Source organism: Scyliorhinus canicula, chromosome 18 (genome assembly GCF_902713615.1).
Source record: "Scyliorhinus canicula chromosome 18, sScyCan1.1, whole genome shotgun sequence".
Lineage (NCBI taxonomy): Eukaryota > Metazoa > Chordata > Chondrichthyes > Carcharhiniformes > Scyliorhinidae > Scyliorhinus > Scyliorhinus canicula.
In genome coordinates this window covers 72,295,271-72,323,232 of record NC_052163.1, presented here as the reverse complement: position 1 = coordinate 72,323,232, position 27,962 = coordinate 72,295,271, and the positions used below count along the sequence as shown (strand labels likewise).

The window sequence follows — 27,962 nt, the reverse complement described above, 5'->3', positions numbered from 1 at the left end:
GATACCTCTACACCTCCATCCCACACCAGGATGGCCGAAGAGCCCTTTGTTTCTTTCTCGAAAAGAAACCCGGACAATTCCCATCTACCAACACTCTCCTCCGCCTGGCTGAACTCGTTCTATCTCTCAACAACTTCTCCTTTAACTCATCTCACTTTCTCCAAATCAAAGGTGTAGCAATGGGTACCCGCACGGGTCCCAGCTAAGCTTGCCTTTTTATGGGGTATGTGGAACATTCCTTGTTCCAGGCCTATCCAGGCCCCCTGCCACAACTCCTTTACCGATACATTGATGACTATTTTGGCGCCCAGACCTGGAAAAATTCATCGACTTTGCTTCCAGTTTCCACCCCTCCATCACTTTCACCTGGACAATTTCAGACACTTACCTTCCTTTGCTTGATCTTTCTGTCTCCACTTCCGGCAATAGACTATCCACTAATATCCACTACAAGGCCACTGACTCCCACAGCTATCTGGACTACAGCTCTTCACACCCTACACCCTGTAAGGACTCCATCCCTTTCTCTCAACTCCTTCACCTTCGTCGCATTTGTTCCGATGATGCCACTTTCCAAAATGGTGCTTTGAAAATGTGTTCCTTCTTCCTCAACCGTGATTTCCCACCTATAGTTGTGGACAGGGCCCTCAACAGTGTGCGGTCCATCTCCCGCGCCACTACCCTCGCCCCCTCCACTCCCTCCCAGAACAAGGATAGAGTCCCCCTCGTTCTCACATTTCATTCCACCAGCCTCCGTATGCAAAGCATAATCCTCCGCCATTTTCGCCAACTCCAGCGTGATGCCACCCCCAAACACATCTTCCCTTCACTCCCTCTGTCAGCATTCCGCAGAGACCGTTCCCTCCGAGACAATCTAGTCCACTCCTCCACCATACCAAGTACCTCTCCCATCACCCATGGCACCTTCCCATGCAATCGCAGAAGGTGGAACACCTGCCCCTTTACCTCTTCAATGCTTAACATTCCAGGCCCAAAACACTCATTCCAGGTTAAGCAGCATTTCACTTGCACCTCTTTCAATCTGGTCTACTGCATTCGCTGCTCCCAATGTGGTCTCCTCTATATCGGAGAGACCAAACGCAGACTGGGTGATCGCTTTGCTGAGCATCTTCGGTCTGTTCGCATTCAGGATCCTGACCTTCCTGTTGCTTGCCATTTTAACAAAAGGCCCTGCTCCCATGCCCACATGTCTGTTCTTGGCCTGCTGCAATGTTCCAGTGAAGCGCAACGCAAACTGGGAGGATCAACATCTCATCTTCCGGTTAGGCACGCTACAGCCTTCCGGCCTGAACATCGAATTCAACAGCTTCAGATGATCAGCCCCACCTCGACCCATTTGTTTTCATTTCATTTGAACTGTCTTTTACCATTTCTTTCTTTCCTGCACCTTTCTCCTCTTTGCTTCCCCCTTCCCCTCCCCCCACACCTACAGTTCATCCTCTGATGTTAGTTTCTCTGCTGTTTGACCGTTCACATCTTTTGTCCTCTCTGGGGACTGCCATTAACACTCTTTCCCCTTGGTTTCTGTGGCCATTAGCACCAAGTGTCCCTGGATTTCTGTGGCTATGACTCATCTTTCATTCTCACTCCACAGTATAAATATTTCCCACTTTGTCTGTTAGCTTTGACAGAGTCATCGGACTCGAAACGTTAGCTCTTTTCTCTCCCTACAGATGCGGCCAGACTTGCTGAGATTTTCCAGCATTTTCCCTTTCGTTTCAGGTATTTGGATAATTGGAGAGCATTCTGGGGAAGGTGGGACCTGTACAAGCAGGACGGGTTGCATCCGAACCAGGGGAACACCAATATCATGGGAGGGAGGTTTTCTAGTACTCTTCGAGAGGGATAAATTAATTTGGCAGGGGAATGGAAACCAGATTTGTAGTCCAGCAACTAAGGTAGCCGATGTTCAGAACGCCAAAGCGTGTAGTGAGGCAGTGGGGAAGGTAACACTGACAAAGGAGAGAACTTGCAGGCACGGCGATGGGTTGAAGTGTGCATACCTCAACGCAAGAAGCATCAGGAATAAGGTGGGTGAACCTAAGGCATGGATCGGTACTTGGGACTACGATGTGGTGGCCATCATGGAAACTTGGATAGAAGAGCGGCAGAAATGGTTGTTGGAGGTTCCTGGCTATAGATAGAACATAGAACAGTACAGCACAGAACAGGCCCTTCGGCCCTCAATGTTGTGCCGAGCCATGATCACCCTACTCAACCCACGTATCCACCCTATACCCGTAACCCAACAACCCCCCCCCCCCTCCTTAACCTTACTTTTATTAGGACACTACGGGCAATTTAGCATGGCCAATCCACCTAACCCGCATATCTTTGGACTGTGGGAGGAAACCGGAGCACCCGGAGGAAACCCACGCACACAGGGGGAGGACGTGCAGACTCCACACAGACAGTGACCCAGCCGGGAATCGAACCTGGGACCCTGGAGCTGTGAAGCATTTATGCTAACCACCATGCTACCCTGCTGCCCCAGATGTTTCAATAAGATTAGGGAGGGTGGTAAGAGGTGGGGGGTGGCATTGTTAATTAGAGATAGCATAACAGCTGCAGAAAGGCAGCTCGAGGAGGATCTGCCTACTGAGGTAGTATGGGTTGCAGTCAGAAATAGGAAAGGAGCAGTCACCATGTTGGGAGTTTTCTATAGGCCCCCCAATAGCAGCAGAGATGTGGAGGAACAGATTGGGAAACAGATTTCAGAAAGGTGCAGAAGTCACAGGGTAGTAGTCATGGGTGACTTCAACTTCCCAAATATTGAGTGGAAACTCTTTAGATCAAATAGTTTGGATGGGATGGTGTTTGTGCAGTGTGTCCAGGAAGCTTTTCTAACACAGTATGTAGATTGTCTGACCAGAGGGGAGGCCATATTGGATTTGGTACTTGGTAATGAACCAGGGCAAGTGATAGATTTGTTAGTGGGGGAGCATTCTGGAGATAGTGACCACAATTCTGTGACTTTCACTTTAGTAATGGAGAGGAATAGGTGCGGGTAAATACGATGCTGTCAGACAAGAACTGAAGTGCATAAGTTGGGAACATAGGCTGTCAAGGAAGGACGAAGATACTACGTGTCCTTGGTATGCATGTTCCTGTCAGGCAGGGAAGAGATGGTCGAGTGAGGGAACCATGGTTGACAGGAGGTTGAATGTCTTGTTAAGAGGAAGAAGGATACTTATGTAAGGCTGAGGAAACAAGGTTCAGACAGGGCGCTTGAGGGATACAAGATAGCTAGGAGGGAACTGAAGAAAGGGATTAGGAGAGCGAAGAGAGGGCATGAAAAATCTTTGGCGGGTAGAATCAAGGAAAACACCGAGGCCGTTTACACATATGTGGGAAATATGAGAATGACTAGAGCGAGGGTAGGTCTGATCAAGGACAGTAGCGGGAGATTGTGCATTGAGGCAGGATAGGGGCGGTCTTGAACGAGTACTTTTCTTCAGTATTTACGAATGAGAGGGGCCATATTGTTGGAGAGGACAGTGTGAAACAGACTGGTAAGCTCGAGGAGATACTTGTTAGGAAGGAAGATGTGTTGGGCATTTTGAAAACCTTGAGGATAGACATGCCCCCCGGGCCTGACGGGATATATCCAAGGATTCTATGGCAAGCAAGAGATGAAATTGCAGAGCCGTTGGTAATGATAGTTTCGTCCTCACTGTCAACAGGGGTGGTACCAGGGGATTGGAGAGTGTCGAATGTCATGCCCCTGTTCCAAAAAGGGTATAGGGATAACCCTGGGAATTACAGGCCAGTTAGTCTTACTTCGGTGGTAGGCAAAGTAATGGAAAGGATACTGAAGGATAGGATTTCTGAGCATCTGGAAAGACACTGCTTGATTAGGGATAGTCAGCACGGATTTGGGAGGGGTAGGTCTTGCCTCACAAGTCTTATTGAATTCTTTGAGGAGGTGACCAAGCACGTGGATGGAGGTAAAGCAATGGATGTGGTGTACATGGATTTTAGTAAGGCATTTGTTAAGGTTCCCCATGGTAGGCTTATGCAGAAAGTAAGGAGGCATGGGATAGTGGGAAATTTGGCCAGTTGGATAACGAACTGGCTAACCGATAGAAGTCAGAGTGGTGGTGGATGGCAAATATTCAGCTTGGAGCCCAGTTACCAGTGGCGCACTGCAGGGATCAGTTCTGGGTCCTCTGCTATTTGTGATTTCCATTAATGACTTGGATGAGGGAGTTGAAGGGTGGGTCAGTAAATTTGCAGACGATACGAAGATTGGTGGTGTTGTGGATAGTGAGGAGGGCTGTTGTCGGCTGCAAAGAGACATAGATAGGATGCAGAGCTGGGCTGAGAAGTGGCAGATAGAGTTTAACCCTGAAAAGTGTGAGGTTGTCCAGTTTGGAAGGACAAATATGAATGCGGAATACAGAGTTAACGGTAGGGTTCTTGGCAATGTGGAGGAGCAGAGAGATCTTGGGATCTATGTTCATAGATCTTTGAAAGTTGCCACTCAAGTGGATATAGCTGTGAAGAAGATCTATGGTGTGCTAGCATTCATTAGCAGAGGGATTGAATTTAAGAGCCGTGAGGTGATGATGCAGCTGTACAAAACCTTGGTAAGGCCACATTTGGAGTATTGTGTGCAGTTCTGTTCGCCTCATTTTCGGAAGGAGGTGGAAGTTTTGGAAAAGGTGCAAAGGAGATTTACCAGGATGTTTCCTGGAATGGAGAGTAGGTCTTACGAGGAAAGGTTGAGGGTGCTCTGCCTTTTCTCATTGGAACGGAGAAGGAGGAGGGGCGACTTGATAGAGGTTTATAAGATGATCAGGGGAATAGATAGAGTAGACAGTCAGATACTTTTTCCCCGGGTGGAACAATCCATTACAAGGGGACATGAATTGAAGGTGAATGGTGGAAGATATAGGGGGAATATCAGAGGTAGGTTCTTTACCCAGAGAGTAGTGGGGGAATGGAATGCACTGCCTGTGGAAGTAGTTGAGACGGAAACATTAGGGACCTTCAAGTGGCTATTGGATAGGTACATGGATTACGGTAGAATGATGGGATGTAGATTAATTTGTTCTTAATCTAGGACAAAAGTTCAGCACAACATCGTGGGCCGAAGGGCCTGTTCTGTGCTGTATTTTTCTATGTCCTATTGTCAAAGAAACAGGAAAGTCTAAGCTGGGTGAATTAAAGTCAAATGAGCTACAGAGACACAGCGTTGGGGGAAAGAAAATTAAGAGAGGAAAGAGAAACCGAGTACAAAAAACCAGAAGGAATAAGTCCCTACGTTTTTATATGTTCACTGTCTGAGCCAGAAAGTCATCAATAATTATCACATCATGAAAAAGTTACTTGAACTATTAATTAATAAACTTAACTTTGTGGCTAAAAGGGCAATTACATGTAAATAAAGCAACTTTGCAGAAATCGCAGGGAGGTTAAGTGCAAGATGTCATTTTTGTGAAGTTATTTATCCAATAACTTGTGACAATTTACGATTGATGGAGTCTCATCTCTCTGGCCATGAGTTGCTCACCAACTTGAACATTAACAATGAGCATCATTCACATGTCTTCATGTTTGCTACAAATTCCAATCATTGGTGTTTTTAATCACAGTAAATTACAGCTACCTCAGCAATGAAAAACACCCGTATGAAATAGTTTGAAAACAAAGTTCAAATTGGAGCAGGAATTTTAACTTTTTTGCATTAAAAAGAACAAATGATGCAAAGAGCTCCTCACATTTGCAACATACAAAACTTACCTTTTACGTTTCCAGTTTTCAATTACTTGTGGATAGAAGGAAATAGACCAGGCTAGGAAATAAATCCAGCCAATCACCTGACATATGATGCTCAGGACACTGCTCTGCACCACCATAAATTGAATTCTTGCCAGAGTTCTACAAAAACAATGGAATAGAGTCAGATAAACAAGTAGCAACAACCACAGGTCATCAAATACTGGAGTGGAAACAGCACCTTTAGTGGCAAATGCCTCAAGGTGCATCAGAGGTCGAAGGGAAAAATAAAATGACAAGAGTGTGGACGGGGCAAACCCCAAATCCAGCTCCTTGCCTGCTCAAAAATCCAATTCAAATTGAATCCAATTCATGGTCCCCACAAGAGACATACCAGATCTGAGGCAAAAGGCAGAGCAGATACTACACTTGATCTTAGCCAAAAGGCCGAGAAGCGATTAGTTAACAAAATAGATTACAAGTTCAGCTTGTATAGAGACTTTCGGAGAGAGTTCCAGTACATGTCTGTCTTGTCAGACTCAAATTCCATGGAAAACTGTACTAGCAGACTATAAAACTACAGACAGGTCTGGATCCTCCCATTAATTACATCATCTGTATCCCACTAAGTTCCATGAACTGCTTAGCTAGGACTAAAAAACACTTTCTCCCCGATAAATTATCTAGACTCAAGGGAATCTACAGCAATCAAAACACTATTCTTGCCCTTTATCTGTAATCAGATAAGTAGTTTGAATCCATCATTACCTCATCTTTTCGACGCTTTCACTGTTGCTTTAGTAGGCATAATTCCTTGAATATATTTTAAACCAGGGTTTTTAATAACCTTACTGCCACAAATATGAAATATAATGTATAACAATTTCTACATTCATCACAATATATCTGCACTTGTCAATTAGGGGCCTCACGGTAGCATGGTGGTTAGCATCAATGCTTCACAGCTCCAGGGTCCCAGGTTCGATTCCCGGCTGGGTCACTGTCTGTGTGGAGTCTGCACGTCCTCCCCGTGTGTGCGTGGGTTTCCTCCGGGTGCTCCGGTTTCCTCCCACAGTCCAAAGATGTGCGGGTTAGGTGGATTGGCCATGCTAAATTGCCCGTAGTGTAAGGTTAATGGGGGGATTGTTGGGTTACGGGTATACGGGTTACGTGGGTTAAGTGGGGTGAGCATTGCTCGGCACAACATCGAGGGCCGAAGGGCCTGTTCTGTGCTGTACTGTTCTATGTTCTATGTTCTATGTCTATATGTAAACTCCACATCGTCACCAAGAACTACTGAGATGAATACTCGCAGTCCACACCCCTCTTCTCCCAACCCCACTTTATTCTAGAAGGAACTACTGGCTATCCAGAGTGCAAGTGATAATCCACAAAGCACAATTCTCACCGTACCACTCTGTAATATATGTGTAAGAGTGGCTTTTAAACACATTTTGAGGCCTTCCCAAAACAGCTTCTGTTGTTAATCACTTTCCACCCAGGTGCTATGCCTGTGATTAACAACACAAATATCTGAGTATATCTGAAAGATCAAGGTATCTAGACCGAGTCTATAATGGTGGCGTCAGTGTGAGAGGCATCCCAAAGGGATCTGGGTAGCATATTGCTGTCCAACAGATATTTAAAATTCCCAGGTACGATTCACGCATATGCACATGCCGAGACATCCCAGGGTTCCGATGCTCAACAATGGCCAACGTCTGACAGTGCACTGCTACTTCAATAGGGACATCTCAAGCAAATAATTTTAAATTCTTACGTTAACAATAATTAATTAATGCTCCTGGTGAAGTACTTTGGGATGCTTCACTGTGTCACGGTTGAAACATGAAAAAATACAATAAAATATCAATTAGCTGGACTAATTTATAAAGTTATTTTTCTGTGCTTTTCCAAATGGGCAATTGCTGAGCTGGCAAATTACCTCCAGCTGGTCACCTGATGCCTTGTAGCAGTTTCAAAGTAACGATGTCCATGGGAACGGCGAATCTGATCCAGCTAACTCCAAACTGGTCTGAATCCTCCATAACGGTGCTAATGGCCGAAGCACTGGCAGTTCTTACACAATAGTTTTGACAGGATAGCTTCAGTTTACCAATCTGAAACTAGTGTCTCCTAGAACAAAGGAATCCTGCCTCCGATTAAACACCTAGATTCCAGCATTGGGAATATACATACTGTGTGCAACATTGAGGTTCTGTATCACAGGACCTCCCGCAAGCTGCATCGTCATATTGTTCGGTTTAACTGAATTCTTGTCTGACCTCCAAAGAGAACATAACTCCAGGGAACAACCTGTGCTGTCGACCAGCAAACCTGTGGCAGCAGAAAGAACTCAGATCTTCATCAAACCTGCCAACGACTGGAACCTCCTGACTAACGCACTCTACATGCAGAGGTTTACCAGGATGTTGCCTAGTATGGAGGGTATTAGCTATCAGGAGAGATTGAACAAACAGGGATTGTTCTCCCTAGAAAGACGGAGGCTGATGGGCAACCTAATAGAAGTTTATAAAATTATCAGAGGTACAGATAGCGTGAACAGTTGGAGGCCTTTCCCAGGGCGGAAATGACAATTACAAGGGGGACACAAGTTCAAGGTGAGAGGTTCAGTGGAGATGTTGGGTTGGGGGGGGGGGGGGTATTTTACACAGTGCGGAGCTGGCCTGGAATGCACTCAAAGTGGTTGAGGCAGATACCTTTACGTTAGGTGGATTGGCCATGCTAAATTGCCCTTAATGTCCAAAATTGCCCTTAGTGTCGGGTGGGGTTGCTGGGTTATGGGGATAGGGTGGAGGTGTGGGCTTGGTTAGGGTGCTCTTTCCAAGAGCCGGTGCAGACTCAATGGGACAAATGGCCTCCTTCTGCACTGTAAATTCTATGATTCTATGACCTTAAAGGCTTATCTGGATAGACACATGAACAGACTGGGTAGAGAAAGATACAGGCATTTGGTGATAGGATACGTGATCAGTGCAGAGTTGAGGGCCTGGAAGGACAAGCACAACAGGTAGGTAATTGGTGATGGGATCCGCTCACACTCTTCGGGAAGCTTCCTCACCCTGCATGCACCATCTTCAAACATGTCTCCAATTCCACTAAGCTCACTGTGCTGTATTCTTTGTTCTTCTTACATGCCTTCTCCTGTTGTGGAAGCCTTGCTCTGGAAGGACGGAGCATTCTACAATCAGCCAACCTTCCCTTGGGAGGAACATTCCAGTTGACTCCTGATTCTGGACTCTGGAACATGTAAAACTGAAAGTTGTAATTTATTGTGGTTGTGCCCTGAGCCCTCTTCCTTTTTCTTTATTGTGTGTGTGTCAAAGGGTATGGATGTTGCGAAACCCCTCTCATAGAATCCCTACAGTTCAGGAGGAGACCATTCAGCCCATCGAGTCTGCACCGACCCTTTGAAAGACCATCCTACCCAGGCCCAATCCTTTGCCCTATTCTTGAAACCCCACCCTCTGGGGCAATTTAGAATGGCCAATCCACCCAACTTGCACATCTTTGGACTGTGGGAGGAAACTGGAGCACTTGGAGGAAACCCACGCAGACACGGGGAGAAAGTGCAAACTCCACAGTCATAGAACATAGAACGATACAGCGCAGTACAGGCCCTTCGGCCCTCGATGTTGCACCGACATGGAAAAAATCTAAAGGCCATCTAACCTACACTATGCCCTTATCATCCATATGCTTATCCAATAAATTTTTAAATGCCCTCAATGTTGGCATGTTCACTACTGTTGCAGGTAGGGCATTCCACGGCCTCACCACTCTTTGCGTAAAAAACCCACCTCTGACCTCTGTCCTATATCTATTACCCCTCAATTTAAGGCTATGTCCCCTCGTGCTAGCCACCTCCATCCACGGGAGAAGGCTCTCGCTGTCCACCCTATCTAACCCTCTGATCATTTTGTATGCCTCTATTAAGTCACCTCTTAACCTTCTTCTCTCTAACGAAAACAACCTCAAGTCCATCAGCCTTTCCTCATAAGATTTTCCCTCCATACCAGGCAACATCCTGGTAAATCTCCTCTGCACCCGTTCCAAAGCTTCCACGTCCTTCCTATAATGAGGCGACCAGAACTGTACGCAATACTCCAAATGCGGCCGTACTAGAGTTTTGTACAACTGCAACATGACCTCATGGCTCCGGAACTCAATCCCTCTACCAATAAAGGCCAACACACCATAGGCCTTCTTCACAACCCTATCAACCTGGGTGGCAACTTTCAGGGATCTATGTACATGGACACCGAGATCCCTCTGCTCATCCACACTACCAAGAATTTTACCATTAGCCAAATATTCCGCATTCCTGTTATTCTTTCCAAAGTGAATCACCTCACACTTCTCCACATTAAACTCAATTTGCCACCTCTCAGCCCAGCTCTGCAGCTTATCTATGTCCCTCTGTAACCTGCAACATCCTTCCGCACTGTCTACAACTCCACCGACTTTAGTGTCGTCTGCAAATTTACTCACCCATCCTTCTGCGCCCTCCTCTAGGTCATTTATAAAAATGACAAACAGCAACGGCCCCAGAACAGATCCTTGTGGTACGCCACTCGTAACTGAACTCCATTCTGAACATTTCCCATCAACTACCACTCTCTGTCTTCTTTCAACTAGCCAATTTCTGATCCACATCTCTAAATCACCCTCAATCCCCAGCCTCCGTATTTTCTGCAATAGACGACCGTGGGGAACCTTATCAAACGCTTTACTGAAATCCATATACACCACATCAACTGCTCTACCCTCGTCTACCTGTTCAGTCACCTTCTCAAAGAACTCGATAAGGTTTGTGAGGCATGACCTACCCTTCACAAAACCATGCTGACTGTCCCTAATCATATTATTCCTATCTAGATGATTATAAATCGTATCTTTTATAATCCTCTCCAAGACTTTACCCACCACAGACGTTAGGCTCACCGGCCTATAGTTACCGGGGTTATCTCTACTCCCCTTCTTGAACAAAGGGACCACATTTGCTATCCTCCAGTCCTCTGGCACTATTCCTGTAGCCAATGATGACCTAAAAATCAAAGCCAAAGGCTCAGCAATCTCTTCCCTGGCTTCCCAGAGAATCCTAGGATAAATCCCATCCGGCCCCGGGGACTTATCTATTTTCACCTTGTCCAGAATTGCCAACACTTCTTCCCTACGCACCTCAATGCCATCTATTCTAATAGCCTGGGTCTCAGCATTCTCCTCCACAATATTATCTTTTTCTTGAGTGAATACTGACGAAAAGTATTCATTTAGTATCTCGCTTATCTCCTCAGCCTCCCCACACAACTTCCCACCACTGTCCTTGACTGGCCCTACTCTTACCCTAGTCATTCTTTTATTCCTGACATACCTATAGAAAGCTTTTGGGTTTTCCTTGATCCTACCTGCCAAAGACTTCTCATGTCCCCTCCTTGCTCGTCTCAGCTCTCTCTTTAGATCCTTCCTCGCTTCCTTGTAAATATCAAGCGCCCCAACTGAAACTTCACGCCTCATCTTCACATAGGCCTCCTTCTTCCTCTTAACAAGAGATTCCACTTCTTTGGTAAACCACGGTTCCCTCGCTCGACCCCTTCCTCCCTGCCTGACTGGTACGTACATATCAAGAACATGCAATAGCTGTTCCTTGAACAAGCTCCACATATCCAGTGTGCCCAACCCTTACAGCCTACTTCTCCAACCAACACATCCTAAGTCATGTCTAATGGCATCATAATTGCCCTTCCCCCAGCTATAACTCTTGCCCTGCGGGGTATACTTATCCCTTTCCATCACTAACGTAAAGGTCACCGAATTGTGGTCACTGTTTCCAAAGTGCTCACCTACCTCCAGATCTAACACCTGGCCTGGTTCATTACCCAAAACCAAATCCAATGTGGCCTCGCCTCTTGTTGGCCTGTCAACATATTGTGTCAGGAAACCCTCCTGCACACATTGTACAAAGAATGACCCATCTAATGTACTCGAACTATATCTTTTCCAGTCAATATTTGGAAAGTTAAAGTCTCCCATAACAACTACCCTGTTACTTTCGCTCTTTTCCAGAATCATCTTCGCCATCCTTTCCTCTGCATCCCTAGAACTATTAGGTGGCCTATAGAAAACTCCCAACAGGGTGACCTCTCCTTTCCTGTTTCTAACCTCAGCCCATACTACCTCAGAAGAAGAGTCCCCATCTAGCATCCTTTCCGCCACCGTAATACTGTCCTTGACTAGCAGCGCCACACCTCCCCCTCTTTTGCCCCCTTCTCTGAGCTTACTAAAACACCTAAACCCCGGAACCTGCAACAACCATTCCTGTCCCTGCTCTATCCATGTCTCTGAAATGGCCACAACATCGAAGTCCCAGGTACCAACCCATGCTGCCAGTTCCCCTACCTTATTTCGTATACTCCTGGCATTGAAGTAGACACACTTCAAACCACCTACCTGAACACTGGCACCCTCCTGCGAAGTCAAATCTGTGCTCCTGACCTCCATACTCTCAATCTCCCGTACCCTAAAACTACAATCCAGGTTCCCATGCCCCTGCTGAATTAGTTTAAACCCCCCCAAAGAGCACTAACAAATCTCCCCCCCAGGATATTGGTGCCCCTCAGGTTCAGATGTAGACCATCCTGTCTATAGAGGTCCCACCTTCCCCAGAAAGAGCCCCAGTTATCCAGAAATCTGAATCCCTCCCGCCTGCACCATCCCTGTAGCCACGTGTTTAATTGCTCTCTCTCCCTATTCCTCATCTCACTATCACGTGGCACGGGCAACAACCCAGAGATAACAACTCTGTTTGTTCTCGCTCTGAGCTTCCATCCTAGCTCCCTAAAGGCCTGCCTGACATCCTTGTCCCCTTTCCTACCTATGTCGTTAGTGCCAATGTGGACTACGACTTGGGGCTGCTCCCCCTCCCCCTTAAGGACCCGGAAAACACGATCCGAGACATCACGTACCCTTGCACCTGGGAGGCAACATACCAAACGTGAGTGTCTCTCGCTCCCACAAAATCTCCTATCTGTGCCCCTGACTATTGAGTCCCCAATTACTAATGTTCTACTCCTTTCCCCCCTTCCCTTCTGAGCAACAGGGACAGACTCCGTGCCAGAGGCCCGTACCCCATGGCTTACCCCTGGTAAGTCCCCCCCCCCCACAAGTATCCAAAACGGTATACTTGTTACTCAGGGGAACGACCGCAGGGGGTCCCTGCACTGACTGCTTCTTCCCAGTCCCTCTTACAGTTACCCATCTATCTCCAGTCTTTGGTGTAACTATTTCCCTGAAGCTCCTATCTATGACCCCCTCTGCCTCCCGAATGATCCGAAGTTCATCCAGCTCAAGCTCCAGGTCCCTAACACGGTTTTTGAGGAGCTGGAGTTGGGTGCACTTCCCACAGATGAAATCAGCAGGGACACTGACGGCGTCCCTCACCTCAAACATTCTGCAGGAGGAGCATTGTACTGCCTTCCCTGACATCACCTCTAGATTTAAAAAAAAACAAGAAAAAGAACAAGAAAGGAAGAGCTTACCTGATATTACCTCAAACCCTGCTCCCGCTCAAAGGTAAGCAATTTTAAAGGCACTCACTCACCTTCACGACAGGCCCCTGCTCCCGCTTCCCAACCACCGTGGGGTGGGGGGGTTGGTTAGAGGAGGAGGTAGGGTGGGAAACACTCACGAAGTGTTTCGGGTTTAACTGTCACTTGCCAACAGCCTCTCCACAAACCACCTTCAACTTAGGCTGACCGCACTGCACGTATGCAAATTTCCCCAGAACAGCTGATCAGTAGCTCTGCTCTGCTGCCCTCTGCTGGATGATTGCCTTCACTTAAACTCCTCGGGTCCCCTTCGCAGATTCACCTTCAACTTAGGCTGACCGCACTGCACGTATGCAAATTTCCCCAGAACAGCTGATCAGTAGCTCTGCTCTGCTGCCCTCTGCTGGATGATTGCCTTCACTCAAACTCCTCGGGTCCCCTTCGCAGATTCACCTTCAACTTAGGCTGACCGCACTGCACGTATGCAAATTTCCCCAGAACAGCTGATCAGTAGCTCTGCTCCCCTCTGCTGGATGTCACCCGAGGTTAGAATTTAACCTAGGTCCCTGACGCTGTTAGGTAACAGCGCGAACCACTCTGCCACCATACAGCCCCAATTTCACTGAGATTTGAACTCGGATCTCTGGATTCAGACTGCTCACCGTTACACCATGGTACTGTTGCGCCTGTAAAAATATACCAACCCTTCTATTTTCATCTGCATCAAGATTTATGTGTAAATTAACAGAAGATTGCAACACTTCCAAATTAACAGGCTGGGAAATTTATGAAGTGGGAATCAGAATAAAACAAAGATTTCTGTTTGCAAATGGGTAGAAACCAGGGAAATCAGGGTGTTTAAATTGACCCCCCTCCTGTCCTTGACTACTGTGTATTGCAAGCTATTATTCCAAAGATAGAGGATTAGATGAGGCATAGGACTGAAGTCTGAAATAAACCACATGGGTGCTTCGTTCATTCCCTGGCTCATTCTGAAGTTACCGAGGTAGCTGAGTAAGGGAGAGCACATTTGGGGCTGCTTACCAGCATACAGGGCTGGTTTAGTTCAGTGGGCTAGGCAGCTGGTTTGTGATGCAGAACAAGCCCAGCAGCGTGGGATCAATTCCCGTACCAACTGAGAATTCAGAATTCTCCCTGTGTACCTGAACAGGCGCTGGAATGTGGCGACTAGGGGCTTTTCACAGTAACTTCATTGCAGTGTTAATGTAAGCCTACTTGTGACAATAAAGATTCTTTACCTTTAGGGACAGGATTAACTCTCAGAGCTGTCTCAATCTTTTTAACGCCAATGTCAAATATCCAGCAATGGCTTTGCTCTGCTGATTTTTGGCCAATATGAAGAAAAAGCTGTCCCACAGTCAGACACACCGAATTGTAGCTATAGACAAAGTCCCAGACACCACCATCACCTGGTATGCCCTGTCCCCTGGAGGTAGCAGCGCAGTGATATACAGACAGGAGGGAATGGCCCTGGGAGTCCTCAACAGTGACTCGGGACCTCATGAAATCTCTTGGCAACAATGCAAACATGGGGGAAAAAAATCTCCTGATTATCCCTCCGCCCCCTCAGATCATGAATCAGTACTCATCTATATTGAATGCCAATTGGAAGAACCATTGAGGATGGCAAGGGTACTCTGGATGGGAACTTAAATGTCCTTCACCAAGAGGAGAGTAGCACCATCATGGACTGTGCTGGCTCCTGAAGGACATAGCTGCTAGACTGGATCTGCTGCAGGTGGTGAGGGAACCAAAAGGGAAAAACAGACCTGACGTCGTCCTTCCCAATCTATACGTTACAGATTTATCTACCCACAGCAATATTGGTAGAGTGACCTGTCCATGAGAGTGTTGGTAGCAGTGTTGGCAGGGGCCTGTCTGTGGCCCAACCTTCAGCTGCTTCATTAATGACTTTCCCTCCTTCATAAGGTTAGAAGTGGGGATGTTCAATGTTGACTGCACAGTATTCAGTACCGTTCGTGACTCCTCCGACACTGAGGCAGCCTGTATCCAAATGCAGCAAAAACCTGGACAACTTTCAGGTTTGGGCTGATAAATGGAAAGTAACATTTGTGTCACACAAGTGCCAGGCAATGACTATCTCCAATAATAGATAATCCAACCATCTCCCCATGACATTTAATGACATTACCATTGCTGAATTCCCTGCTATCAACACCTGGGTGGTTCCAGGGACCAGAAATTGAACTGGACTAGCCATAAAGATACTGTGGCTAAAAAAGCAGGTCAATGGTTAGGAATCTGTGGTGAGTAACTCACCTCCTGACTCCCCAAAGCCTGTCCACCACCTACCAGGCACAAATCATGAGTGTGATGGAATACTCTCCACTTGCCTGGATCAGTGCAGCTCCCAATAACACTCAAGAAGTTCAATACCATCCAGGACAAAGCTGCCCACTTGACTGGCACCCTATACACCATTTTAAACATTCACTCCCTCCACAAGCTATGCACTTATACAGCAGTGTGTATGATCTACAAGATGCCCTGCAGCAACACACCAAGGTTCCTTACACAGCACCTTCCAAACCTAGAAAGGCAAGGGTAGGAGTTGCACGGAAACACCACCAACTGGAAGTGTCCTCCCAAGCCCCAACACCACCCTGACCTGGAAATATATTTCCACTCCTCACTGTCACTGGATCAAAATCCTGGAACTATATAACAGCACATACACTGCAGTAGTTCAAAAAGGGAAGATCACCAGCTCCACATGGTCAAATCAGGATGGGTAATAAATGCTGGTCTAGCCAGTGATGTCTACATCCAAAGAGTGGATAAATAAAACCAAATTCATTAACTTTTTCACCATTTCAGAGGCCCTTCTCACTTGTTGATATATTGCACAGCATAGTTATCGATCATTACCTGTACCACAGTTCCCCCGCCTTATCCTCCAGTTGATCTACTTCCTCATTTATTTTACATTTTCACTTCTGCGTTTCAAATATTTTTAGTTCAATATTTCAACTTCCTACTTTGATCATCCTGACATTCATACTGCTTCTCTTTTATTACCCACTCACTGTCCCCTTCCTCTTATTTAGATGACTCACCTCTCATCTAGCACCTTACCAGTTCAATACAAGCGATACACCAATGAAGTGGGTGCATTCTCCAACACTTTTAACCATTGCCTCAGACAACAATCACAAAAAATATCTAGTCAGACCTCCAACTCTGACTATAGCATATTTTTAAAATTTATTTCATGTGATGTGGGCGTCACCGGCAGGGCTAGCATTTGTTGCCCATCCCTTCAACCGTGCGGCAGCCACACCATTTCAGAGGGCAATTAAGAGCCAATCACCATACAAACATAGCAGCTAGGAACAGGAACAGGCCATTCGGCCTTTCAAGCCTGCTCCGCCATTCATTATGATCATGGCTGATCATTCAACTCAATCCCACTTTCCCCCAATACCCTTTGATCTCTTTTGCCCTAGGTGCTGTATCTAACTGCTTCTTGAAAACTTAAAATGTTTAACTACTTCCTCAATGTATTCCACAGGCCTACCAGATTATTAATTAAATTTAAATTCCACCAGCTGCCATGTTGGGGTATGAACTCGTGCCCCCAGACATTCTCCTTGGCCTCTGTTTCAGTGACATTACCATTAAACCACCGTCTACCTTTTTATGGACTACAGATCACCTCAGCCACGCACGCTTGAATTTGAATCAGTATTATTCCATTATAAGCTGGGGTTCTGCTCCTTTTCAAATCATGATTGAAAAAAACACAATCCAATCATCAGGGGAATTTGAGGAGGAAACTGCCCCTCACTCAGGATGCTCTGAATAAAAGGGTGCACATTGCGCAAATGCTGGCTGTAAAGTACAGAAACATTTACAGTTACATTTTGCTTATGATAAAATGAAACAGCACAGAAAGGCTGTGGCCCTGTGCCAGCTCTTCGTAAAAGTTATCCAATTAGTTTCACTTCGCTACCTTTTCTCCACTGCTCTGAAAATGCTTCCTCTTCAAGCACATAAAATTAAACTTCAGTTCAAAAAAATGAACTGCGCTTAATGAGTCTACCTTTCTCATCCATCCTTCAAATAGAAGCAGATTGGGCACTGCATGTTAGGATGCTGTTTGCCTCCCTGGTGCTCAGTGTAGCCACCTGGGTTGGCCACTTCCCGAGTTAAAATGGAGATTCGCAAAGAACGCAGGGAAAAATGGACAGTCTCAGAAAAACAAGCAGTTTGCAGAGTTTTCCTGTGTATTCGGTTTGCAGAAAGCAGACAGCACTGAAACCAGCAGTCATACTTATTAATGAGCGATTCCCGGGCACAATAGCTACAACGAAGGACAATCGAGGTAAAACCAGACTCCTCGGCGCCAGCAGGAGTCCGAAACAAAAGAGGCTAACGAACGCACAAGAACCGCCCAGCGATCAGGAAACACCCCAGTATTGGGGAAATCAAACCAATCGATTGGTATGTGATCCAATCAATTGGAGCCAGGTATGGGGCCCGCCCAAAAGGGCACAAAGCCCCTGGGGACTATAAATTAGAGTCCCCAAGTTCAATTTGCAGACTTCTTGGCAGGGTCACTCAGCAGCTCGAAACAACACTTGACCCTGACCTGCCTAGCAGCTGCACCAACAATTAAGTGTCCAGTCAACGCACGCTACAAGATAGGCGCTCCTGACCCTTAGTCCATACCAGCTGGAAGCCTGCAGTCTCGGGATTGAAGAGGCCATTGTTCCCTGACCCAGTGGGTTCCTTTTCCAAAAGATAAGTATTGGCCTTTAGTGGTAGAAGTAGTCTAGTTTTGTAGTATTTATGCATGAGTAGCGATTGACTGTGTATATAATAAATATGTTTTGATTTGAACCTTACTAACTGGTGTACTGAGTCATTGATCAGCATTTGACCTTGAACCTCGTGGTGGTATCATAAAGATACCTGGCGACTCTAGAGCAAGGTGATAAAACAGAGCCAATTGAGTGTAAAGCACACACCAGAACGAGCAACATTAGGCCCAGGATGGCACTGACCAGCTGTCGACCATTCTGAGATGGGAGGGTGAACAGCCAGAGCTTGACATCCATATCAGCAGCAACAGCACAGGCAGAAAGAAGGATGAGGTACTGGAGACAACATTTCCACAGAAATCCATAGAATCCTTACAGTGCAGAAGGAAGCCATTTGGCCCATTAGGTCTATATCGACTCTCCGAAAGAGCATTCTACCTAGGCCCACACCTCCACCCTATCCCTGTAACCTTGCGTATTGGTCATGGCCAATCCACCTAACCTACTGATGTTGGAATGTGGGAGGAAACCAGAGCACCCAGGGAAAACCCACCCAGACAGCAGAGAAAATGCAAACTCCACACAGACAGTCACCCAAGGCCAGAATTGAACCCGGGTCCTTGCCACTGCGAGGTAGCATTGCTAATTGTCTGGGAGAGGCTGTTTGAGGGTAAATCAATATTTGGCATGTGGGAGTCTTTTAAGGAGCAGTTGATGGGAGTGCAGGACAGGCATGTGCTGGTAAAAAAGGACAGGAAAGGCAGGATTCCAAGAACCGTGGATGACCAGTGCGAGGCAACTAAAAACAGATGAAGCACTTGAAGAATACAAGGAAAAGTAGAAAAGAGCTCAAGCAGGGAGTTAGGAGGGCAAAAAGGGGTCACGGAATGCCCTTGTCAGACAGGATTAAGGAGAATTCCAAGGCATTTCATACATATATTAGGATCAAGAGGGTAGCTAGAGAAAGAATTTGTCCATTCAAAGACAAAGGAGCAAAATTGTGTGTCGATGCAAAGGAAGTAGGCGAGATCCTCAGTGAGTATTTTGCATCGTATTCACAAAGGAGAGGGACACTTTGATTGGTGGTGTCTCAGAGGGATGTATAAACACTTTAGAAACAGGTCATCATTACAAGAGAGGAAGTGGTACTTGTGTTAAAAAGCATTAAGGTAGACAAATCCCCAGGGCCAGATGGCATCTATCCCAGATTACTGAGGGAGACAAGAGATGAAATCGCTGGGCCTCCAACAGAAATCTTTGTGTCCTCGCTGGCCACAGGTGAGATCCCAGAGGCTTGGAGATTAGCCAATGTTGTACCGTTATTTAAGAAGGGTTGCAAGGATAATCCGGGTAGGCCAGTAAGCTTGAAGTCAGTGATAGTGAAATTATTGGAAAATATTCTCAGAGATAGGATCTATGCACATTTGGAAGTGAATGGTCTTATTAGCGACAGATAGCATGGCGTTATGGGTCAGGGTTTAGAGAGCCCCAAAGTGTATCATGGAGTTCACCTGACCCACAACTTTGAATAGATTGTGGTTATGGGGAAAACAGGGGCCTACTCTGCAGGTGTGATGCAAACAGAAATCTACAGTACTTTTAAGTTAAAACAATGTTTATTTATGAAACCAGTTAACACTTTATAAATCCCCCCAGTAAACATTTTAACAACTATCAACACCAATAAATCCCCAAATAATACAGTACTCTATAGATAACCCTTAATAAATACCCAAACAACATCCGGAAGACAAAAGACCCTTTTTAAACACAGAGATCAGGTTTAAATTCTCTACTGAGAGCAGTTATCACTCTGAATTCACCAAATGATCTAGAGATAGTCATTAGATTGCAGCGAGATCAAAATTACACCTTTGGCTGGCTGCAGCTCCAACACTAAAAACGAAACTAAAAATCACAGACACACCCAAGCTTTTCCTCAAAGCAAAACTAAAAAGCGGAGCCAGAGCTCAGCTCCACCCACACTCTGACATCACTGAGCAGACAAACATTTCTTAAAATGACATTCCCATGACAATGGTTTTATACGAGGGAGTTTTTTTTGAGGTGGTGACAAAAATAATTGACGAGGGAAAGGCTGTGGATGTTGTCCACATGGACTTTAGTAAAGCATCTAACAAGGTCCCTCATGGCAGGCTGGTGCAAAATACTAAATCACATGGTGTTCCACCCCTCTGATGTGCCGCATCTCGGGGCAGCACACGGGACAGGGTGGCAAGCCTGTGCATGTGCCACCGGCAAGTGAGCCAGGGCCCCCCCGGCTCCAGCGGGTACGCATCAGGGGGCATCAAAGGCACAGGCAAGGTAAGCAGCAGGCTGCCTCCACCTCAGAAGTGCATCCTGAGGAGACACCGAGACGTGGTGGTAGAGCTAGGAGGGCAAAGCACATCGAGAATGACTGACAGCACCGGGGGTGTGAGAGGTGGGGTTTGGTGGGGGGGGGGGGGGGGGGGGGAGCGGCACCACTGGGAGAGTAGGGACCTGGAACGAACAATAGACACCCTTGTGCACAACCAGTAGGAAGCCTCTGTCACTTTCTTCCACAATGCATCACCAGGGGCTGTTTAGCACAGGGCTAAATCGCTGGCTTTGAAAGCAGACCAAGGCCAGCAGCACGGTTCAATTCCCGTACAAGCCTCCCCGAACAGGCGCCGGAATGTGGTGACTAGGGGCTTTTCACAGTAACTTCATTTGAAGCCTACTTGTGACAATAAGCGATTTTCATTTCATTTGCACGTGATGGGTTTGAGCGAGCACTCAGCAGACAGGCAGGAGTCAGACTATGTCATAGATTGAGTAGCACCAGCACTCAGCTCTCTGCATATTATCATCCCCCCTTCCCCCCCCCCCCCCCCCCCCCCCCCCCCCCCCCCCCCGCGCCCCCCACTGCCACTGACAGTGCCGACACAGACCCCTGCAACCTGGAGTAATGTGACTCACCCCTGGAGGGTGGGAAATGGGGGGTAGCGGGTGGGTACGATTGCAATGACAGACCAGGCCACGTCCTAAGTGAAGTAGGCAATTATGAGGGCCTCCCTGACCCTCCGGGCTTGCCAGACCCTTACCGCTGCCACCTGCCCAGCAGCCTCTGGATGGGCCTCAGGTTCCTCCTCGGCCTTGTCCTCTGGCTCCTGCTGGGCCGGCACCTCCTCATCATCCTTGTCCTCCTCACCCTAACCCCCTCCAATGAGGTGGCCACATGTTCTTTGTCACCAACCTCCAGCGTCTCGCCCCGCTGCTATGCAAGGTTGTGGTGGACACAGCAGACCACAATAAAGCTGGCAACCCTCCGGGCGATTTACTGGAGTGCACCACCGGAGCGGCCGAGACTTCGGAACCACATCTTGAGGAGTCCGATGCACCACCCAATGACAACCTGGGTGGCTGTATGGGCCTTGTTGTACCGTGTTTCTGCTTCGGTCTCCGGCACCCGTACTGGCGTCATCAGCCAGGTCCTGATCCCCCAAGAGTTGGCCGCCCACCCAAGAGTTGGTGGTCCTCGAAGAGGGCAGGAATGACCAACTGCCCCAGGATTTAGCTGTCATGCACACTCCCCGGGACGGGAAGGGGGGCTCACAAGTGCATTATTTTCTTCTGGTGGTCGTACACGAGTTGCATGTTCAGGTAGTGGAACTGTTAACATGGGGCACCACCAGATGGCCTGGTGAACGCAGGTGGGACCCGGTGAGCGCAGGTGTGGCACCTGGACCTGGGGCATCCCAGCGGTGTCAGAGAACCTTGCTGTCCGGGCATTGTCCTGAGTCTGGACCATGTCAAAGACAATGTAGTCTTCCGCCCAGGCATACTGGGCAGATCCTCCTGTAGGTGTGGCTTGTGAGATAAAACAGGCCCCCATTCGAGCCCTGGAATGATCACGTAGTGTAAACGTTCAGAGCTGCAGTGACCTTGATGGCCACCCAGAGCGGGTGTCCTCCCTCGTTCTCCACGTGGTGCCAAGTCTGCGACGACATTGCACAGGTGTTGCACCATCTCATTTTTGAGGCAGAGCCTCCTGCGACATGCGCTGTCCATCATTTGTTCGAATGACCAGCAGCGTTTGTACACCCTGGGCCGTCATGGGACTCCGCCTCTGGGTCCCTCCCTAGCCAGACGAGCAGCCAGGTACTCAGGATGTGGGACGGAGTCCGGCACATGGGTCATTGCCTCGAGCATCAGCAAACGCTGCTGCTGTCGCCTTCTCCGGCGTCTGGCCACATTGCCAGTTTAAGTGGTGACAATTGGTTTCTCGCTACGCTACAGCGAGCTCCTGATTTTGCCTAAGGGAGTGGCTGGTTGCATCTCAAACTGTCTGGCGCATGGCGCGGATCTCATTTTGGCCTCTTCTGCTATTCACAGACCTCCTTTCGCTTGAGTGAGAGCGCATGAGGCTGGAAGATCGCACCCTATATATTTTTGTAGTCTACTTTTGTCCTCTTCACAACTTACTTTCTCACCTATCCTGATATCATCAGCAAGTTTAGCAACCATCCCTTCATCCAAGTCATTTATATAAATTATAAAAAGTTGATGTCCCAGCACAGGTCCCAGTATCACACCATTCTTCACATCCTGCAAACCTGAAAAAGACCCATTTATACCGACTCTGTTTCCTGTTAGACAGCCCACCTTCGTACCCTTGCCAATGTTACCCACATGAAATGAAATGAAAATCGCTTATTGTCACGAGTAGGCTTCAATGAAGTTACTGTGAAAAGTCAGAGGTCTACTGCCCTTCAGCCCATCGTGTCTGTGCCAGTCAAAAACAACCTAACTATTCTAATCCTATTTTCCAGTACCTGGCCCATAGCCTTGTATGTCTTGACTACACAAGTGCACATCTAAATACTTCTTAAATATTATGAGGGTCTCAACCACCATTCTTTCAGGCAGCGAGTTACAAAGTCCCACCACTCTTTGGGTGAAAATGTTTTTCCTCACATCCCCTCTAAACCTCCTGCCCCTTACCGTAAATCTATGCCCAGGTCATTGACCCCTCCACAAAGGGGAAAACTTTCTTCCTGTCTACTCTATCTATGCACCTCATAGTTTTATACATCTCAATCATGCCCCACTTAGTCTCCTCTGCTCCAAGGAAAACAACCCCAGTCTATCCAATCTCTCTTCATAATTAAAATTCTCCAGCTCAGGTAACATCCTGTTAAATCCCCTCTGCACCCTCTCCAGTGCTATCACATCTCTCCGGCAATGTGGATTCCAGACTGCACACAATACTTTAGCTGTGGCCGAACCAATGTTTTATACAGTTCCAGCATAACCTCCCTCGTCTTAAACTCTGTGCTTCAGCTAATAAACGTTTAGTGCACCATATACCTTCTTAACCACTGTACCTACCTACCCTGCTACCTTAAGGGACCAGTATGTATGCATGCCAAAGTCTTCCCAATTTACTCAGCATCACTTCCCTGGTGACTTAAGTTTCCCCGAGTTCCTCCCTCTCTTCCATTTCCTGATTTATAGCTGCTTCTGCAATTTATTTATATCCTCTAGAGACAGATTCAAAATGCCTGTCTAATTCATTTGTCATCTCCTTGTTTTCCATTATCAATTCTCTAGACTCACTTTCTGTCGGACCAACGCTCACTTTGTTTAGTTTCTTTTAAAAATATTTATAGGAACTCCTACTGTTTTTATATTTATGGCTAGCTTTCTCTCGTACTCTATTTTTTCCCACCTTATTAATCATCCTTTGCTGTTCCTTATAGTCTGCCTAATCTTCTAACCTTCCACTTTCTTTGCACAATTATATGCTTTTTCTTTTAAGTTTGATACTATCTTTAGTCTTCCTAGTTAGCCACAGATGGTGTGTCTGTCCCTTGGAATTTTTCTTGCTCATTGGAATGAATCTTTTCTGTGCATTCCGAAATATCCCTTTAAATGTTTGCCACTGCATCTCTATCGACATATCACTTACCTAATTAGCCAGTTCACTTTGGCAAGTTCTGCTTTCATGCCCTCATAATTTTCCTCATTTAAGTTTGAAAACATAATGGGACCCACTCCCCTCACCCTCAAAATTCAATCATATTATAGACGCTGATACCTGGGGACACCTTGACTTCGAGATCTTTAATTATTCTCATCTTGTTGCACAATACCAGATCTAGTGGAGTCTGCTTTCTGGTTGGCTCCAGAACAGCTGTTCTAAGAAACTATCTCGAAAACATTCTATGAACTCATCGCGGACATTTGCCCAGCTAACATTTATAGACAATACATAGATTAAAATATTGCCTTTCTGACAAGCTCCGATTATTTCTTCCTCTGTACCCCGCCCTACCATGTGGTTACTTAGGGGGCCTGTACAAGACTCCCAGAAGTGACTTATTGCCTTTATAATTTCTCATTTCTACTCAAACCTTTTCCACATCTGCTTTCCTGAATTTAGGTCCTCCATCTCAAATATGCTAATATCATAAACTAGAAGTGCAACCATCCTTTCATCTTACTAAATGTCCTGCACCCTTCAATATTCAAGTCCCAATCCATGTCCTCTTGCAGCCATGTCTCTGCTATCAAATCACACTTATTTAATTTTATTAGGAGAAATTATGAAGAGTTGAAAAACTATTGTATGAAATTATTGGGGGAATTCAACTATCCTAATATAGATTGGGATGATAATGGTGTAAATGGAAAAAAGAGGAAGGATGCATTGCTGGATCTGATGCTGGGGAATGAGATGGGTCATGTGAATCAAGTTTCAGAATAGCAACATCTAGATCAGGGGTGGGCAAACTTTTCCGTGCAAGGGCCACATTCAGAAATTCAAAATTCACAAAGGGCCGCATAGTATATTAAGTAAAATAATTACTTCACCCGGTTATGATTCTGGGCGCCTCATATAGAACATAGAATAGTACAGCACAGAACAGGCCCTTCGGCCCTCGATGTTGTGCCGAGCAATGATCACCCTACTCAAGTCAACGTATCCACCCTATACCAGTAAGTAACCCAACAGCCCCCCCCCCCATTAACCTTAAAAAAAAAATAAAAAAAAAAAAAAAAATTAAAAAAAAATTTTTTTTTTTTTTTTTTTTAATGACTTGGTGGGCCGCAGAAATACCTTTGGCGGGCCGCATGCGGCCCGCGGGCCGTAGTTTGCCCACCCCTGATCTAGATAATAGTGATCATATTATTATACGGTTTAGGTCAGCCATGGAAAAGGACAAGGAGCATGTAGTTTACTATAGTTAACTGGAAAACAAGTTAATGGGTGGTAATCTGTCCCAGTTAAATTGGAATCAAAGTTGGCAGTCAAAACTGTTCAGAAACAAGTGGCTGCCTTTGAAGAGGCAACGGTTTAGTTGAGGTACATTCGCATGATGGACAAAGGTAGGGCAAGCAAAGCCAGAGCTCCCTGGATGATGAGATACAGTAAACTGAAGCAGCTAATAACAGATATGGCAGATGCAGAAGTGTGAATAAATTTTGATTGGGAGAATGAAAAGGGGCAATATAAAAGAGGGTGATTGAATAAAGGGATATGTGTGCACACAATGTTAAAGGTAGCAAGGTAGATTGAGAAACTGGTTAAAACGTCATCTGGAATTTTGGACTTGTTCTTTAAAAAAAGCATAGAAAGCAAAAACAAATGTGATGAATGTAAGGATTTCAGATATATGTATGAGGTGCAGTAAGGGTTAAAAGGCTGGATTAGTGTGTGTATGACTGCAGCAGTAGTATTTTTTAAAATCTTGGTTTGCAAGACAGTTATACTTTTTGGGAACCAGAGGTGCAATTAAAGCATCATAAATGTTTGGGCTAATGTTTTTTGTTTGTATTAACAGGATTCCCTGGGGAATAGATAGTTGGAGACATTGTACTTCAGCTTGGTACGGTGATGCAATTAATGGGAGAAGCAGTGTAGTCTTAAATTGGGATGTGACCAGGAGTCAAGCATCTGCTCTCAACATAGTTTAGTTAAAGATCTGTCTGCAGACAGACTAGCAGTTTTTTTGCAGGTATCTCAGTTTTAAGTTGTGCGGCTAGAGTTGAGAGGCCGCCTCTGAAGAAGTACAGCCAGAGTTAAACGTTGCTCTGACAGGATTCAGGTCTTTTTCCTTAAAGCAGTCAAAAGATCTCTCTTTCTCAAAGTGGATATCCAGACATCTCTGTACAGCAAGTTTTCCTGAGTGCTAAGTGTATTTAAAAGTGGATTGGAACTGGAGATGGTTTTTTAATCACTTGAGTGGGAAGATAGCAGTTTAGGGTTATTATGCCACTGCAATAATTATTTAAGGGCTAATCCGAAGTTATTTTATTGTATGATGTTAAAAATGTTTTAATACTGCGTCAGTAATAACGTTTGTTGTAATCTACCATATCCCTATTTTGCACGAAATCACTCAGAGCGAGGTTTGCTTTCCTCAGTCTCAAAATTTAAATAAAATATTGAGGGCTCAGTCCTGTATCTTGCCAGTGTTGGGGTCTGACTTTTTAAAAAAGATTTAGTGTGACCAATTCATTTTTTCCATTTAAGGGGCAATTTACGTGGCCAATCCACCTACCCTGCACATCTTTGGGTTGTGGGGGAGAAACCCGTGCAGACATGGGGAGAATGTGCAAACTCCACACAGACAGTGACCCAGAGCCGGGATCGCACCTGGGACCTCGGCGCCATGAGGCAGCAGTGCTAACCACTGCGCCATCATGCTGCCTCTGTTGGGGTCTGACTTAACCTCAGTTGGAGCATTGTGTCCAATTCTGGTCACTACACTTTCTGAAGGTGAAGGTGCAGAAGAAAATTGCAGAATCACATTCTTAGAACACAGAAAAAGTTGATCTGGCCCACTGAGAGTGCACCGGCTATTTTTAAAAAAAAAATGGATCACCAGAATTTATGTTAAAATGTACAAAGGTCTTTGAGATTAACGCAAGAAAGAAAAGTGATATTCCACATATGGAAGTAGCAAAGGCAGTGTGGCATGTGCTGGCATGCATATGCACAAACTCAGTCATTCCTCCCTCGTTACTTACAGTCACCATGTATAAGTACAAAGGCTACAAAACCAAAGCAATATAAAGACATAAATATTCAGCTTTTTACTTGCAACTTGAAAGCTGGAGGAGATCCAGAAAGATTCACACTAGAAATCTGGGAAATTTATTTTCTTAAAATAGTTTTAATATTCTACAACAAAGATTAAAAAGAAACTTTAGAGGTAGAATGATGTGAGAGTTCTTAAAATGTGTCAGGGACTTACTAACATTGAGTTTCCGACATGCAGTAATCCCGGAGACAGTCTGGAAGGTTAACTTTGTTTATTTATAACTCAAAGGTGAAGTCACTACCGTGATGTACAACAATAGAGCTCCAGCCCGGGGCTACCAGATTAGCCGGTCCTGGTTCGGGCTAGCATTTAAAGGGCTGAGTTAATGAGACCCAGCTGGGCGGGCCTCCGTCCGTTACCACAGAAACTCATACTCCACGAGTCCCACAGACAGATCTATTGTTGATCCCCCATTCCTTGTGGGGGTTATCACTAGTTAAGATTACCCAAGTTTAGCTGCTAAAAACACCTCAACAGAATTGAAAAAGGACAATATTATTTTGGTTAATTAATTTTTGATATAGAACATGGATTTTCTATAACAATCCAAAAGTCAAAATGAGCTAGCTTTAGCTTCCAAAAAAGAAAGTCGACTGAGTCAACACAACCAAGACCACTAGAAACAATGAGAAGGGGAAAAAGAAAAATCGTCTGTGTTTTAATATATCTGGTGCTCTGGGCTAACTGCGGTTTAAAAAAATATTCCCTTTTACCTCCTGCCCCAAATCAACATTATTCCAACAAACACACTTGAA

At 45.9% G+C, this 27,962-nt stretch overlaps 1 protein-coding gene and 1 pseudogene across 4 annotated transcripts in view; both read right to left on the bottom strand.

Annotated features, from left to right (window-relative positions):
• The window catches only part of LOC119953176 (cystinosin-like), a 76,601-nt gene that overhangs the window by 28,426 nt on the left and 20,213 nt on the right, over nucleotides 1-27,962 (bottom strand). For 3 of the 4 annotated variants that reach the window (XR_005457973.1, XM_038777137.1, XM_038777138.1), the window contains one exon: nucleotides 5,767-5,904. Coding sequence is in view for 3 of the 4 variants with exons in the window: in XM_038777137.1 (XP_038633065.1) it covers nucleotides 5,767-5,904 (138 nt within the window). In the remaining variant the exon portion in view is untranslated. Of the gene's footprint in view, nucleotides 1-5,766; nucleotides 5,905-8,824; nucleotides 9,004-27,962 lie in introns of all 4 variants that reach the window. The other variant, XM_038777139.1, reaches the window with a different exon arrangement.
• LOC119953781 lies at nucleotides 6,001-6,201 on the bottom strand (annotated as a pseudogene).